General features: G+C 46.4%; 2 protein-coding genes and 1 pseudogene across 2 annotated transcripts; all 3 read left to right on the forward strand.

Annotated features, from left to right (window-relative positions):
• The first annotated feature begins 1,486 nt into the window (after window positions 1-1,486).
• Window positions 1,487-7,032, forward strand: LOC127294773 (glutamine--fructose-6-phosphate aminotransferase [isomerizing] 1-like; annotated as a pseudogene).
• A 409-nt stretch (window positions 7,033-7,441) lies between these two features.
• On the forward strand, window positions 7,442-9,036 carry LOC127347456 (uncharacterized). Its single transcript, XM_051373640.2, has 3 exons — window positions 7,442-7,484; window positions 8,430-8,568; window positions 8,661-9,036. Exons 1-3 carry the CDS (start codon window positions 7,442-7,444, stop codon window positions 9,034-9,036), a joined length of 558 nt encoding a protein of 185 aa, XP_051229600.2.
• A 1,217-nt stretch (window positions 9,037-10,253) lies between these two features.
• On the forward strand, window positions 10,254-13,124 carry LOC139830556 (putative receptor protein kinase ZmPK1). Its single transcript, XM_071818892.1, has one exon. It carries the CDS (start codon window positions 10,354-10,356, stop codon window positions 12,880-12,882), a length of 2,529 nt encoding a protein of 842 aa, XP_071674993.1. The 5' UTR covers window positions 10,254-10,353; the 3' UTR covers window positions 12,883-13,124.
• The last annotated feature ends 2,233 nt before the right edge of the window (window positions 13,125-15,357 follow it).

Consider the following 15,357-nt stretch of genomic DNA (forward strand, 5'->3'; position numbering starts at 1 on the left):
CTTACACGTCAATAATTGTGCCTGTGGTGTAACAAGAATACCACTACTTTCTGAATTATACTCATGATTCCCAAGTTTCTTTCATAACCCGTTTGTGCTTGATAAAACAAATCTAGCCTCGATTTGATGGAATTAACAACCTCAATCTAATGCCAGTGATCGTGGCTTGTGGTTTCCTCTAGCGGGACTTGAACATTACGACTATCCCAAGCCTCGAGCAAGCGAGAGCTCAGAGAAGCGCGGTTATCGCCGGGGTTACCATATAGATGACCTGAAAATAGACGAAGAACACCTCTTCGTTACCATACACAATCTTGATCGGGTGTTGACATGGCAATGTTGACTTGGAGTCATCTTTTACTTTTAACTTCAGGCGGCTTTATTTTTTCGATAAAGATAATATATTAATATCAAAAGATACCAATTACATCCAGCTTCTGCAACAACGCACCACTTTAATGGCACTACGGGTGCACACAACCAAAAAAAACCTAAGAAACAAAAAATCCGCTACAATATCGCAGGCCTAACAACAGCAATACATTCACCACCAAGACAACACATGAAATACATACTCTCCAAAAGCGAAGCCTTCAAGAAGGGAACAGTGCTCCAACACCGCCGTCGCCCGATCAAAGATTTTAGGTTTTCACCCTGAAGATAGTCCACACTCTCAAAACAATGCCTCCAACAAGGTCATTGCCAGACACAACCAGTTAAGGTCAGACCTTGGTTTTCACCCTGAAAGGTAGGACTCTGAACTTCACCTGTGGCGCCGCCCCCATATTCATACCGCTGTTGTGAAGCCCGGAATACCAAGCAAGTCCCTCAACATAGCGGAGACTTGAACCTTCCTTAGCTAGTCCTCCCATCATCTCTTCATAATATTCTCTTCGTCTGGCTTTCATCATGGATTCATAGTCACTTGATGTCAACACAGAAAAAGAGCTTCGCGCCGCTCCCTCTAGAACAAAATGGTCAGAATAAAAGCATGGGTGCGCGACCGAATACCACCCAATCCAGCAAACTATAGGCAAAAGATGCGTTGTTCCATTCGCCGGCGGAGCCTTCCGGAAATCAACATTTCGGCTAGATGAAGAGGATCAGCGTCCGGTAGGTCTTCATCTTCGCAGAAGAGGAACCCTAGGACCACCACCTTTAAACCCGAAGCAGACGAACAGATCCCCACGCCGCCATCCACTGACCAACGATGACGAAGGACGAAGGAAAAGAGGATCATCCACAAATATAGAGATAAGGAAAAGGGGAGGATCAGTAAACCAAAAGTGCCTAACACCCTGAGTAGTGACATGGCTAGCAAGCGGGCAGTGAATTGGAGTCATGTTTGCTTTTGCTTGATGGGGGACGACCGTCCCTTTGAATTATGTCAAAAACGGTCATCGCCGCCAGGCAACTGCCGCAAGGCAGAAGCGGAGAGCCCGTGACTCGTATCCGACTGTTAGAAGACGTACCCAGAGAATACGACGCCAGCCTTTCGTCATCCGCCTCGGCCGTCCCGTCGCCTTGCCCGCGCCCGCACGCGGCATTCCGGAAGGTTCTAGAAGGCCCGCGATGTGCGGGATCTTCGCCTACCTCAACTACTGCGTGCCGCGGGAGCGGCGGTACGTCCTCGAGGTCCTCCTCAACGGCCTCCGCCGCCTCGAGTACCGCGGCTACGACTCCTCCGGCATAGCCGTCGACGCCGACCTCCAGCCGCAGCCGCCTGGTTCCGCGGCGGCGTACGCGGGGGCGTCTCCGATCGTGTTCCGCCAGGAGGGAAAGATCGAGAACCTCGTGCGATCCGTCTACTCTGGTCAGTACCGTCCAGTTCTGCCCCAGCGGCAATTCGTTTCAGTTTAGGTTGTTCCCCGGCCAGCGGCAGGACGCCCGTTTGGCCGGGGTTTGTAATCACGTTTCGGGAGAAAAAAATTACATGATTGCACATGCCGTATACTCATTTTTGGGGGTTGCGACTAAAATCTCATAACTTGAATAATTCTACAACCTCGTAGCTTCAAGTGTGATTAATCCATTTGGGTCATGTAGAGTAGCTTTTTTGGGGCTATATCAAGCCATCCCGCTTGTCAAAGCAATATGCAATTCGGCGCTTATAATTCCTTCTCATTGCAATTTCCAAACCACTGTTTGCAAGTTCCATTCCATACCTCCCTTGGTAAAATTTGAATAGAAGCTAAAATTTACTCAACTACTCTAACTTTTGTCATGGGTTGTTTGTGTCTGATTTCCAGAGGTTGATGAGAAGAGTGTGAACCTGGATGCCACATTCGCAGTTCACGCTGGAATCGCCCACACCAGGTGGGCCACACACGGCGTGCCTGCCCCAAAGAACAGCCATCCCCAATCCTCTGGTGCTGGCGATGAGTTCTTGGTCGTCCACAATGGCATTATCACAAACTATGAGGTCTCCTTACCCTCCTCTTGGGATATTGAACATACAACTCTTTTGTGTGGTACATGTTCCTTATTATCTTCAACTATGATGAACTTTTGCTAGTGGAAACATGACGCTATAATAAGTTGCTCCCTGTGTCAAAGTCTCATGTCCTGACTCCCTACACATCGGCTTTCTCCTTACCTCCCTTTGTGTATCAGTGTATGTATGTTTATAAGAATCAGCTTTGTAGTTTCACAGAATCTCCAGTTGTTTGCACCCTTTTTGAGGATCTTTTAACAGAGTCGCGATACATAATGTCAGATATCATTATATGATCATCTGTTTATCAAATATCTATGGTTCAACCATCAGAAAGTTTTATGCATGATGTTAAATTACCTGACACTGTCTCAAGCGAATATGGCATCATATTCTAACCTGATAATGGTGTGTGTTCAGGTTCTGAAAGAGACGCTAATTCGGCATGGCTTCGTCTTTGAGTCTGATACCGACACTGAAGTCATTCCTAAGCTGGCAAAGTTTGTTTTTGACAAGGCTCGTGATGGAGAAGGTATTATGTTATATATTTTCTGTAATAGTGTCGTGGTAGCAAATTCTAACAAGATATACCGCTCATGGATTACGAGTCTAACGACTAGTCTAGACTAGGCTATGAGTCCTAACTTGACTGTCGACTAGCTTCTTCGACTTGACTAATTCGAAGAGTGGAGCGGTCAAGCGACTAGTTGTGGACTAGTCTAGACTAGTCGTGGTATTTGATTCGATCGACTCAATTCAGGGTGGACTACTGTCCAGAGGTGTCGGTGGAAATTAAGAATGAAAACCACAACTTCTTAAATACAAGGAAATTTAGAGCTATGGAGCAATATTTAGACGTGGAGGATGAAGCTGAAGTTCAAAGACATTGTTTCATCATCTAGACACGATAATTTGATGCCTATTCCATGAACTTATAGGTTCTACATTATTATGTTATGTAACTTGTGTTGAACTTATGTCGATTTAGTTACTAAATCTCCTATCTGGTTGAGTATTTTGTACTAGCTACTGCTGTTGTACATATCGACTAGTTGATCAGTAGTCTAGACTAGTCTATGAGTCGGTACCCCAACGACTCGACTCGTAATTCTTCATACCGCTTGATATTGATGTGGTTCATTTCTTCCCTAGTTTTAAGTTATTAATTTGGAGCGGTATACATGGCTAAAAAATTATTTGCCACCTAGGCACCATTATGCTATTTGTGGTCACCAAGAAACTTTTTTGGCAACGTTACATGATTAATACTATAGTGCAAGAGCACTCATCATAGCATTGGAAAATAAATAGTTATCGACTGAACGAATCTGTATTAGCTAGTTAAGGAAGTTTTGAGATTTTGTTTATTTTCTCAGGAGATATGACATTTAGCCAAGTTGTTATGGAGGTCATGAGGCAGCTTGAAGGAGCCTATGCACTTATCTTTAAGAGTCCACACTATCCCAATGAGCTGATCGCATGCAAACGAGGCAGCACACTGATTCTTGGTGTTAATGTAGGAAAATAACATCTTTGTATCTTTCTTTTTTAGCTATTAGATATATTTAACTCAAGAAAACATATTGCTGAATTCTCAGTACAAAATTAATTTAAAATTTCAGTTTTGAGATCTTTCTTTCATCCCACTTGCTTTGTTCTGAAAACTGTTTGTTTTGTTTTGCGCACGATTATACGGTATGCTTTCTTAGAAGTTAATAAACCCTTTGACATTTGAAGTAGACAGATCATGTGTAGCTACCTACATTTTGTTCTACACTTGTATTGGTACCATGCTCGTCGCTTCCTGCTGAGTAGAAAATGGTCAGCACTGATGCAGTGTACAATTTTATTTTTTCATGGCATATAATCTATGATTTTTCTTTTTTTCCTTGAACTCATCACAAGGTCTGCAGTCAACTACTTGATGTGATAACTATTTTGTTTCACACAGTTCAGTATTTCAGGCATGTTAAACCGTGCAGTAGATTGGTAACTGTGTAGTAGATTGATTACAACATACAATTAACTATCCTATATAATCATTTTTAGAAATGTTGTGCCTTTCTGTAATTGGTTATTGCAGACTTGTAGATCGCATAATTCCCGTGCTTCTGTGCTTGACTTCCTATGTTATACAAATGATGACTATTATCTTTCTATGATCAGGAAGTAAGTGGTCAAAACTGTGGGAAGTCATTCAACAATGTCAAATCCCTGGCAGCAAATGGAAACCCCAGAGAATTCTTCTTCTCCAGTGATTTATGTGCTATTGTAGAGCATACCAAAAACTATTTAGCTATTGAAGACAATGAAATTATTCATATTCAGGTACTCTTTCTTTACTTGAGTGCTTCATCTGCTAGTCTGCTGGTGTTTCCTTTTTATATTTCCCTCTATATTTAATTATTATGGTTTTAGAACATCCTTTTCTTCCGGAACACAGTTTATCTAATCTCCATCAGTTCTTTACTCACCTGCTACCATGATGTCTGAGAAATATAACTCACTACCTTAATCTGTTGTATTTTCGCACCGTTATTCTTTCCAATGAATGAAAAAAGGGATGACCAACACTCACTATGTGCAGCAATTCTTTTGTTTCTTCCACGACCCTTATACTTGACATATTACCCAAGTTTTAAGATTGTGTACACTACAGGATGGTAGTGTGTCTATCCTTAAGTTTGACCGGGAAAAAGAGAAGCCAGCATCTGTGCAACGAGCATTGTCTGTTCTTGAAATGGAAGTTGAGCAAATAAAGAAAGGAAGCTATGACCACTTCATGCAAAAAGAAATCCATGAACAGCCGCATTCACTCACAACAACGATGAGGGGTAGACTGAAGAATAGTGGGGTTATTTTAGGTGGGCTGAAAGAACATCTCAAAACAATTAGGCGGAGTAGAAGAGTAATCTTTATTGGGTGTGGTACTAGTTATAATGCCGCCTTAGCTGCATGACCTTTGGTGGAAGAACTTACTGGTAAGTCGAATCAGGCTGTCCAGTTGTATTGTCATGATATGGAAAAGTTTGATATCATGAGCACAATAAGCATTTAGCAGGTTGTCTTTTCAATTTTACCTTTCCACCACAGGTATTCCTGTTACTATGGAGGTTGCAAGTGACTTGCTTGACAGACAAGGCCCCATCTACAGAGAGGACACTGCAGTTTTTGTGAGCCAGTCAGGGGAGACAGCAGACACCCTCCTAGCTCTTGAATACGCACTAGAAAATGGGGCACTTTGTGTCGGCATAACAAATACCGTCGGAAGCACGCTATCAAGAAGAACACATTGTGGAATTCATATCAATGCTGGTTGTGAGATTGGTGTTGCCAGCACGAAGGTAGGTCTCAAGACATTTTCATGTTGCAATACTTTTCCAAATTTAAGCCATCGTTTCCTAACAGTCAGAATCTTGCAATCTTGCAGGCTTATACAAGTCAAATAGTAGTTATGGCGATGATGGCAATGGCTATTGGATCCGACCAGTTATCAACTCAAACTAGAAGGGAATCTATCATCACTGGTCTTTCAAGTCTTCCAAGTATGTTGAATTGAATCAACAATGTACCACGTAGTCAAGCAAATTGCAGTTTATCGGACACCATTTGAAACACTGTTTATATCATTTTACGATGCAGGCCATGCCAGTGAAGTTCTCAAACTTGATTCTGATATGAAGGAACTTGCATCTTCGCTGATTGACTCCGAATCACTCCTTGTTTTTGGAAGAGGGTATAACTATGCCACAGCCTTAGAGGGTGCTCTCAAAGTTAAGGAGGTCGCATTGATGCACAGCGAAGGCATGCTTGCTGGTGAGATGAAACACGGGCCACTAGCACTGGTGGATGAAAACCTTCCCATCGTTGTGATCGCAACACGTGACGCGTGCTTCAGGTAAGTGCTCTGAACATAGTTAGATCTATTTTTGTTTTCTGTGGAAAATTCTTGTCATCTGATAATGTTTTTCCTTCTCAACCTCCTCTTACAGCAAGCAAAAGTCAGTGATTCAGCAGCTCCTTTCTCGCAAGGGGCGACTGATCGTAATGTGCTCGACAGGGGACATATCCGCTGTCGTTCCTAGTGGATCCTGCAGAACGATTCAAGTTCCAGAGGTCCTCGACTGTCTCCAGCCAGTGATCAACATAATTCCATTGCAGGTTTGTGCAGGCTTTTATTTGTTCTGTACCTAGAATATCCCAAAACCTCTATTGCACTTTGTGGCATTTATTTGATTTTCATTTAACGATTAGTTCTTTTAATTTTCTTGATTCAGTTGCTGGCATACCATCTTACTGTTCTTCGCGGATTCGATGTTGACCAACCAAGGAATCTGGCCAAGAGCGTGACTACACAGTAATCATAGAATTTTCATTAAAACAGAACCACATGCACACAAAAATTAAGAGTACTTACATACACATGCAGGCACATAGTAAAATAAATCATAATCCCCGGAGAAAGAAAAGAAAAAGAAGGAAGTATACGCCTCAGGGCTGTCTAGGGCGCCAGTTGCCAAGCTATTGTTTCACACTGTTACTGCGGTGCAATTTATTTTTCTGGATAATTAAGCAAGATGCTTAATAACTTTACAACATGTCGATTGGTCAACTGTTTGTGCAATGTACATGTATATATATAATATTCGTTTTCTTTTAACGAAATCTAAAGTTTTACCTTATCCATTAATTAAGAAGAAAGTTGCTCAGTTAATTAGCGAAAAAACGGGTTAAAATCATACAACAAGGCTAAAACCTAACACCACAGCGCCACACCCACTCTAGATCCAAGAACAATTGGCCTGCTGTGTGCCCCTTGGCTCCCATTGGCTCAGCATTTTTTGGACCGTTTGGTTCCCTGAGCTCAGTCGCGTTCTTGCATAGCACGGGTCTTAAAGCACCGCTGCAGGTCCCCCGGAGGAACGCCCTGTTTGACCCTTTCTCCAAGGTTAGGCCCTGACGAGATGAAAATCGACAACGCCGTTCGAGCGGACGCTCTGCCTCGGCATGGCGGGAGAAGCCGAAATTCCAGCGGCGTTGCGCGGCAAAGGTAAGGGTAACCTCCCTCTTCGGTTACCCTCTCCATTAGCCCCCTCCCAAATTTCCCTTCCCCCAATTTTCGCATCGGCAGCGACGACCTAGATCTGGCAGCGCGCATCTCCCTTCGGTCCCCGGCGCCGAACCACGGTCCTCTTTTCCAGCCGCGGCGGATCCTGCGCACATCTGCGGTGGCTTTCGGCCGTGTCTGTCGTCTGCCATGACGGAGGTAAGGGGAAACTCCTCTGCTCTACGGTGCTCTCAGATTCACGTTGGTAGAACTAGTTGGGTTGTATAAGACCGTTCGTAATGCATAGATCTTGTTTGAGTAGACCGACCAGCTCCAACTTATGCATCACACCGCATCACTTATCGTTTGCATACAAGCCTGGATCCTGGTGCTGCACAAGAGAGCAATTAGGCATGCTGATTTTTCTCGTGTGAATTACGGTCCTATGGTACAACGAGATTAAGAGAGGATTGCCAACCTAAACCACATCTACAACTGCAACGATGTAGAGGCTATCCAGATGCTACGGATGAGAAGAGCCCCTTTCTATGCACTTGTGAAAACGTTCAGGATTAGAGGAATGCTGACTGAAAGCATCCACACCTCTGTCGAAGAACAAGTCGCAATGTTTCTTCATGTCGTGGGTCATAACCAGAGGTTCAGAGTCATCCATAGCATATTCTGGCGATCCACGGAGACTATCTCTTTGTACTTCCAGCATGTGTTGTACGTAATTGGGGAGCTCAGAGGTAAAATGATCAAGCCAACATCAACGAACACGCCACCCAAGATCAAAAACAACTACAGGTGGGGTTCCCCTATTTCAGGGTGCGTACATCATGTTCCTTCTACCTATCAGATGTGTGGTACTGTCAGAAACATGATTGTGTGCTAACTTTTTTACAGGATTGCATTGGGGCTATTGATGGTACTCATGTCACTGCAAAGGTACTGCAGCATTCCGTGGGAGGAAGCACTACACCAGCCAGAACGTGCTAGCAGTTGTGGATTTCAATATGAGGTTCACCTGCGTGCTTGCTGGGTGGGAGGGTTCAGCTCATGATGCGAACATCCTTGCCGACACCTTGTAAGGCCTGATCGGTTGCAAATCCCTGAGGGTAAGTTCTACCTTGGAGATGCTGGATATGCATGCCGACCTGGTATTCTACCTCCCTTCAGGAAAACAAGGTACCACCTCAACGAGTTCTCTGCGAAGCACCGATCTCAGAATGCTAAAGAGTTGTTCAATCTGAGACACTCAAGCCTTAGAGTCACCATTGAGAGGGCCTTTGCTGCATTGAAGAACATGTTCAAGGTCCTTGATCAGAAATCGTTCAACACTTTTGACACTCAAGTAAAGCTTGTCCTTTCTTGTTGCATTCTTCACAACTGGATCCTAGGTTGGGGCGAGGATGAGTTCTTCGAAGAGGTTGTCATTTTGGATGAAGTAGAGACCGGCCATGGCGTGGACGCAGACGACAATGATGCCTGTAAGGAGAAGAGGCAAGAGTGGGCAGACGCAATGTGCGAAGCCAGAGGCAACACCACCATGTGAGAAGAAGTGAAGAAGAAGAACCCCTTTGATCCCCTGTTTCTCGAACCCCAATTTGATCCCCGTATGTTGAACTACCCCGTGATGATAAACTGCCATTCGTAGTAGCTAGGGAGCATCGTGTTATGAACTACCATTCGTATTAAGCTAGGGCTGATTTCGTGAACTGCTAGCTTTGTTAATCTGCAACTGTCATGAACTGATATCTGTGTGATGGAAGGTGAGAGCATGGTAAGGCTACCCGTTGCAGAGAAGAGGTAACCTTAGGCATGTCTGAATGGTACCAAACAAGCCTAATCTCACCTCTATCGAGATTTTGGGTTGGCTGCAGGCAAACAAACAGAAAGCCCTTTTCAATTCAACCGATGCAGTCCGACCTACCAAACAACAGACTAATTTCGATCTATGACTTGTTCTAGATGCGCAGCTGTGCTTGCATCACTGCGCCAGTGAGCCAGGATTCGAGCCCAGACTACCAAACGCGCCCAATATGATCACAACAACTCTCCGTCGATGATGAGGCAAATGTAATCAAAAATGCCAGCCATACAAACACAAAGACAAACGGTGACCTGCTGCGCCGAACTAGCCTGTTTTCCAACATTGTCAAACAAAAGACGCCACAACCACTATGAGAGGAGCAGACACGGGGCCGGGCCGCTTCTGCAGAGACGAAGAGGCCGGCCTTCCACACGATCTAGCACCAAAAGCGACACAAGACGTGCCGACAACCAACACGAAGAGCAACCTCGTCGCCCGCACGACGCAAGATCAAGCACTCTCGGTACTACATGTTGCTATTTGCAAGTGATGATGATCCATTGACTCACTGCGATTTTGCAAGTTGTCTCAAAGTCAAACTACATGTTGCTTTTCCATTGGCTGATGCGCAGAGTCTGCAGGGCAACTCGACCACCTGTATATATTGTAAGTAGTATAATGTTCCTACAGTGAGATTATGTATAAGCATTTGGGTAGAAGGTCAGTCAACGATACATATCATCAAACCAAGAGCTGACTCAAATTAACTTTTGCTAATCTAAGAGACAAGTTGTGTGAAAAGACAATCTTTTGTCGTCAGGTTCAGAGTTTCCAGAGTTCAGATTCAACTAACCAAACACACTCCTCGCGATGCAAATACAATAATCAGATCACTGCCACGATACCTTGAGTAAAGTGCTATGCTTATTAAGTACTACCAAGAAATTCCATCTCATCTTGGATCACACGCTTAATGAAGCTGTTGACTTGACCTGAGTACGCACTTACATACGAACAGTACTCTCCACCGTCCTGTCCAAATCACCAGGTGATGCCACGATGAGATCCATCATCAGCCTAGTGCTCGTGATCACTGTCAGTTTCAGCTTGCTGCTTCCATGTCATCTCGCTGCCACAGCATCGCGCCATAGTCTCCTCCGCGGTGCGTCGATCGCTGTCGAGGACCATGAGACCGACTTCCTAGGCTCGCCGGACGGCACGTTTAGATGTGGCTTCTACCTCGTGTCCCCGACGGTCTTCACCTTCTCCGTCTGGTTCGCGGGCGCCAAGGAAAGCGCCGTCGTTTGGACCGCCGACCGCTTGCGCCCCGTCCACAGCAAGGGCTCCCGCCTCACGCTCGACAAACACGGGAGCGCGCTCGTCCTCACCGACTACGACGGCGAGCCGGTCTGGAACTCCAGTTGGGCCGGCGCACGGGCGGCCTCGCGCGTCCGGCTCGACAACAGCGGTAACCTCGTCGTGGAGGATGCCAACGGGAATAAGCTGTGGCAGAGCTTCGACTCCCCGACGGACACACTGCTCCCGAGGCAGCCGCTCAGGGCCACGACGCGCCTGGTGTCGCGCGCCGATGGCGGCAGCGACGGGCGTCTTCTTTCCTCCGGCTACTACAGCCTGGGGTTCAGCGACTACGCCATGCTCTCCCTCTTCTACGACAATGGCAACTTCTCCAGCATCTACTGGCCCAACCCCTACAACAACTACATCGACAACAAACGCAGGATCTACAACTTCTCCCGCGAGGCCACCATGGACGCGCTGGGCCAGTTCTTCTCCAGCGACAACGCCAACTTCCAGACGGCGGACTTGGGCGCCGCCGGCATGAGGAGGAGGCTGACGCTGGACGCCGACGGCAACCTCAGGGCTTACAGCCTGCACGCGACCAAAGGGACGTGGGCCGTGTCGTGGATGGCGTTCGGTAACCCCTGCATCATCCACGGTGTGTGCGGTGCCAACGCGGTGTGCCTCTACGCGCCGGCGCCGTCCTGCGTCTGCGCCCCAGGCCACGAGCGCGCCGACCGGAGCGACTGGAGTAAAGGGTGCCTGCCGATGTTCCGGCAGCACGACTGCGCGACACCGACGAAGCTGATGGAGCTTCCGCATACCGACTTTTGGGGCTACGACCTCAGCGACGGCGAGAGAACGACGTTCGACGATTGCGCCAAGAGGTGCCGGGAGCGCTGCTCGTGCGTGGGGTTCCAGCACAAGGAGCACAGCAACATGGAGTGCTACCTCAAGAGCGTCCTCTTCAACGGCAGGACGTTCCCAGGCTTGCCGGGGACGGTGTACATCAAGGTCCCGGCCGACTTTGTCGTGCCCAAGATCCACGTCCACCAATGGCAAGAGCATGTACAGGGTCAGGGTCCGCTTCACTTCTTGGAGGATAACGTCACCGGCTGCACCACCCCCCAAGGGTACCTCCTCCTCAACGTCTCTGCCTTGTCACAAGACCACGGCCGCGATGCGGCGGCGAAGCCGGTGTGGCCATACCTGTACGGTTTCCTGTCTGCGATGTTCGTGGTCGAGGCCATCGTGATAGGGCTCGGCTGCTGCTGCCTCTTCTCCAAGAAGGGGCTGTTCAGGCCGTCCTCTCCGGTGTACCCCATGGACGAAGGCTACAAGCTCATCCTCCTCACGAGCAGCTTCCAGCGGTACAGCTACGCGGCGATCAAGAAGGCTACGGCGAACTTCGCCGACGTGATCGGCCGCGGCGGTTCCGGCGTGGTGTATAAGGGCATCCTTGAAGACGGCCGTGTCGTGGCCGTCAAGGCACTGACGACGAGCATCAGCCGCTGCCATGGCGAGGAGGAGTTCGAGGCGGAGCTGAGCCTGATCAGCCGGATCTACCACATGAACCTGGCGAGGATCGTCGGCTGCTGCTCCCAAGGCAAGCACCGCATCCTAGTCTCCGAGTTCATCGAGAACGGCTCGCTCGCCACCATGCTGTTCCCCGACGACAACGACGATCACGAAGTCCTCGGGTGGAGCCAGCGGTTCCGGATCGCCGTCGGCGTGGCCAGGGGCCTGGCCTACCTGCACAGCGAGTGCCTCCAGTGGATCATCCACTGCGACATGAAGCCAGAGAACATCTTGCTGGACCGAGATCTGGAGCCTAAGATCACCGACTTTGGGCTCGCCAAACTTCTTGACCGCCGGCGCGACGGTTCTGGTTCTGGTGCTCGCACGGCCGGGCTGAACAACTCGAACCCGTCGCGGCGGATCAGGGGAACGAGGGGGTACATGGCGCCGGAGTGGGTGTCGAACCTCGACGTCAGCGACAAGGTGGACGTGTACAGTTTCGGCGTCGTGCTGCTGGAGCTAGTGAGAGGGGTCAGGGTGGCGGACGGCGGCGAAAATACGGATGTCAGGGCCGTCACCAAGGCTGCGCGCGAGAAGATGCGATCCGGCTGCGTGGAGGATCTCGTGGACGAACGGCTCGCCGGCGAGTTTAGCCGTTCGCAGGTGGAGGTGCTGCTTGGAACTGCCTTGTCGTGCTTGGAGGAGGAGAGGAGCCGGCGGCCGAGCATGGGCGCTGTGGTGCAGGCGCTCATCTCTGTTGAAGATGCGTGAGTGAGTCCAAAATTTGTGATCCACTCTTCTGCTTGGAGCAGAGGTCACTTACCAGTCCTGGTAAATCTTGTCCCAACTTTCATAAATCTTGCTCATGCGAAACTGCACATCACTTTTGGCCTAAATTTGTAGTTTCTCTGTCAAAATGTACCTGCTATTTCTAGTTGGTAGGTTATGTTAAATTGAGTTTGGGATCAGAATGATTTGGTTGCTTATCTAGAGGCTCAGAAACAGAATGAATTGAGTTTGGGATCGACATTCGCCAAGTTGCGTCGCCATTCCTCCTAATTGTGATGAAACACGATCACTTAGCTTCCGACAAGTGACAGCCAAGTTTGTCGACGGAGACACATGAAACAATTGATAGATTGAGACGTAAGCTAATCCCAGATTTGAAATGAACAAATAACTTGTGATATACACTTTTCATGATTTTTTTACTCGGTACATGAAATCTTACGTTCACGTCATTTGGATGAAATTTATCTTCACGTTGTCATGGAGTGAATAACCTAGTCAAAATTGAGAACCAGCCTGAGGTTGGATGGTTAGGAGGATGGTTGTATCCTCAATCCACCAGAGTTTAAGCCCTAGGTTTGATATCTGTGTGTCTCATAAAATGCGGAATATTTATTCAGTGGGAGGTGACGTTCCCATCGACAGCGAGGCGCCTGTGGTGACTTCGTCAATTTCAAAATCCAATCCGCCAGCTCAGGTTTTCGGAGGTGCTCATTGGGGTAGGGTGTGCGTGTATGCGTTTATAGGGGTTAGTGTATGCGCGTATATGTGAGCGTCTGCGTTTGGACTGTGTTTCTCAAAAAAAAAACCTAGTCAAAATTTATAAGCGCACAATTCATGGATTTGTTGAGGGCTTCTTATTCATAGGATAGAGAAAAGTATAGAATATAAAAAGGGTGTGACTATTTTCACAATCGACTCAGAACTATATGATGTATTCAAATTTTTGTTACAACTCATGTTGCAACTGATGACTAGCATGAATTACAAAATAAATCTATCGGTTCGGATGATTTTTCTTAGTTGTATCCCCACCTGCAACTAAACAGTCGTAGTTGCAACTTTACTTGCAACTGGAAAAAACTCAGTTGCAACTAAGAAAAATCAGTTGCAACCCAACTTACAACTCATATGCACGAATCACGATGCAATCAAACGGTGTGGAATTTAACTAAGCATAAACTTAATTGTCTACTGAGAACTAGCAAATCCCATTAAAAAGACATAATATTGGGATGTCATGCCTACTTTCTATGGGAAGATGAAGTGTGTTTGATTGTAGTAAGGCTGTTCTCCATGAGGTATGACCTAATGTTTTTTATCGGTAGGATTTGCACTAAAAGGTTCCTATAGAATTAGTTACTACTACCTCCGTTTTAAGAAATAAGCGCCCTCGTTTTACGAGCTTTTTGTTTGACCAAGAATTACTTCAAATAGATAAATATTATTTGTATGAAATTAATATCATTAGAAAGTGTTTTTCAATACGAATCCAACGATACTAATTATATATAATATAATCAAAATTTTGTTGCTCAATTTTTATGGTTAAAGTTCATCTTGGAATACGTGTTTGTCTTATTCCTTGAAATGGAGGTAGTATAAGATATGTTCCTATGAATCAAACAACTTGTACAGAATTTTTTTCTATAGGATCCAAATCCTACACAATTTTTATACCAATCCTGTGTGGGAGCCCTAGTGGCAAACATTTCATGCCTTGAAAACTTGCATTTGCACAATTCGTTTGCCTTGTGACTTCAATCATTGCGTTTGAACAATTCTGGTTACCGAGTAAAATACCGCAGTTACATGCCGATAACTGGAATTCTCAGCCACCTTCCGTAAATGAGTTTATCGGGCAAAATATCTAAATTTATTTCAATTTAGATATGTGTTTTCTAGTCCAATGTAAACAATATGTGTTTCCGCTCCGTTGTAACTCCATGCCCCGATTCATTTGTCCAATATTTTCAACTCTTTCTCCCCTAAACATTATACCCAAAATGTTAAAATATTGTCGAGTTTGAAATTCAAATTTTATTTGAGAATCTCATCTGATATTTGACGGTCCCCAACCGAGATTTTTTTCCATATTGGTACCCATTTCCTTGGTCGAATTAGGTTTGCAGACTCATGGTCTAGTTTTGTGCGGTAAGTTAGGAGCTTGCGGCTATTGTCTGGAACTGGAGGCCTTAAGAGCATTTCCACCGGCGCGCTCCAAATAGTCGCCGACAGGGGTACCGCAATGTCGTATGGGGGGGGGGGGGGGGGGGGGGTGGCACAACATCCTCCATTTGGGGGAGCTGCTCCCACACCGACGCCCTCCATACGACAGCCCTGATAGATGTTAGATGATTTGAGTTAAAAACTCAAATAAAAGCATAGAAATTTGAATAAGTTTTCGAATTTAAAGTTTGGGCCAACACACAGCTACCAAATTCTAATAGGTTTTCC

Source organism: Lolium perenne, chromosome 4, assembly GCF_019359855.2.
Source record: "Lolium perenne isolate Kyuss_39 chromosome 4, Kyuss_2.0, whole genome shotgun sequence".
In the NCBI taxonomy this organism is placed as follows: Eukaryota; Viridiplantae; Streptophyta; class Magnoliopsida; order Poales; family Poaceae; genus Lolium; species Lolium perenne.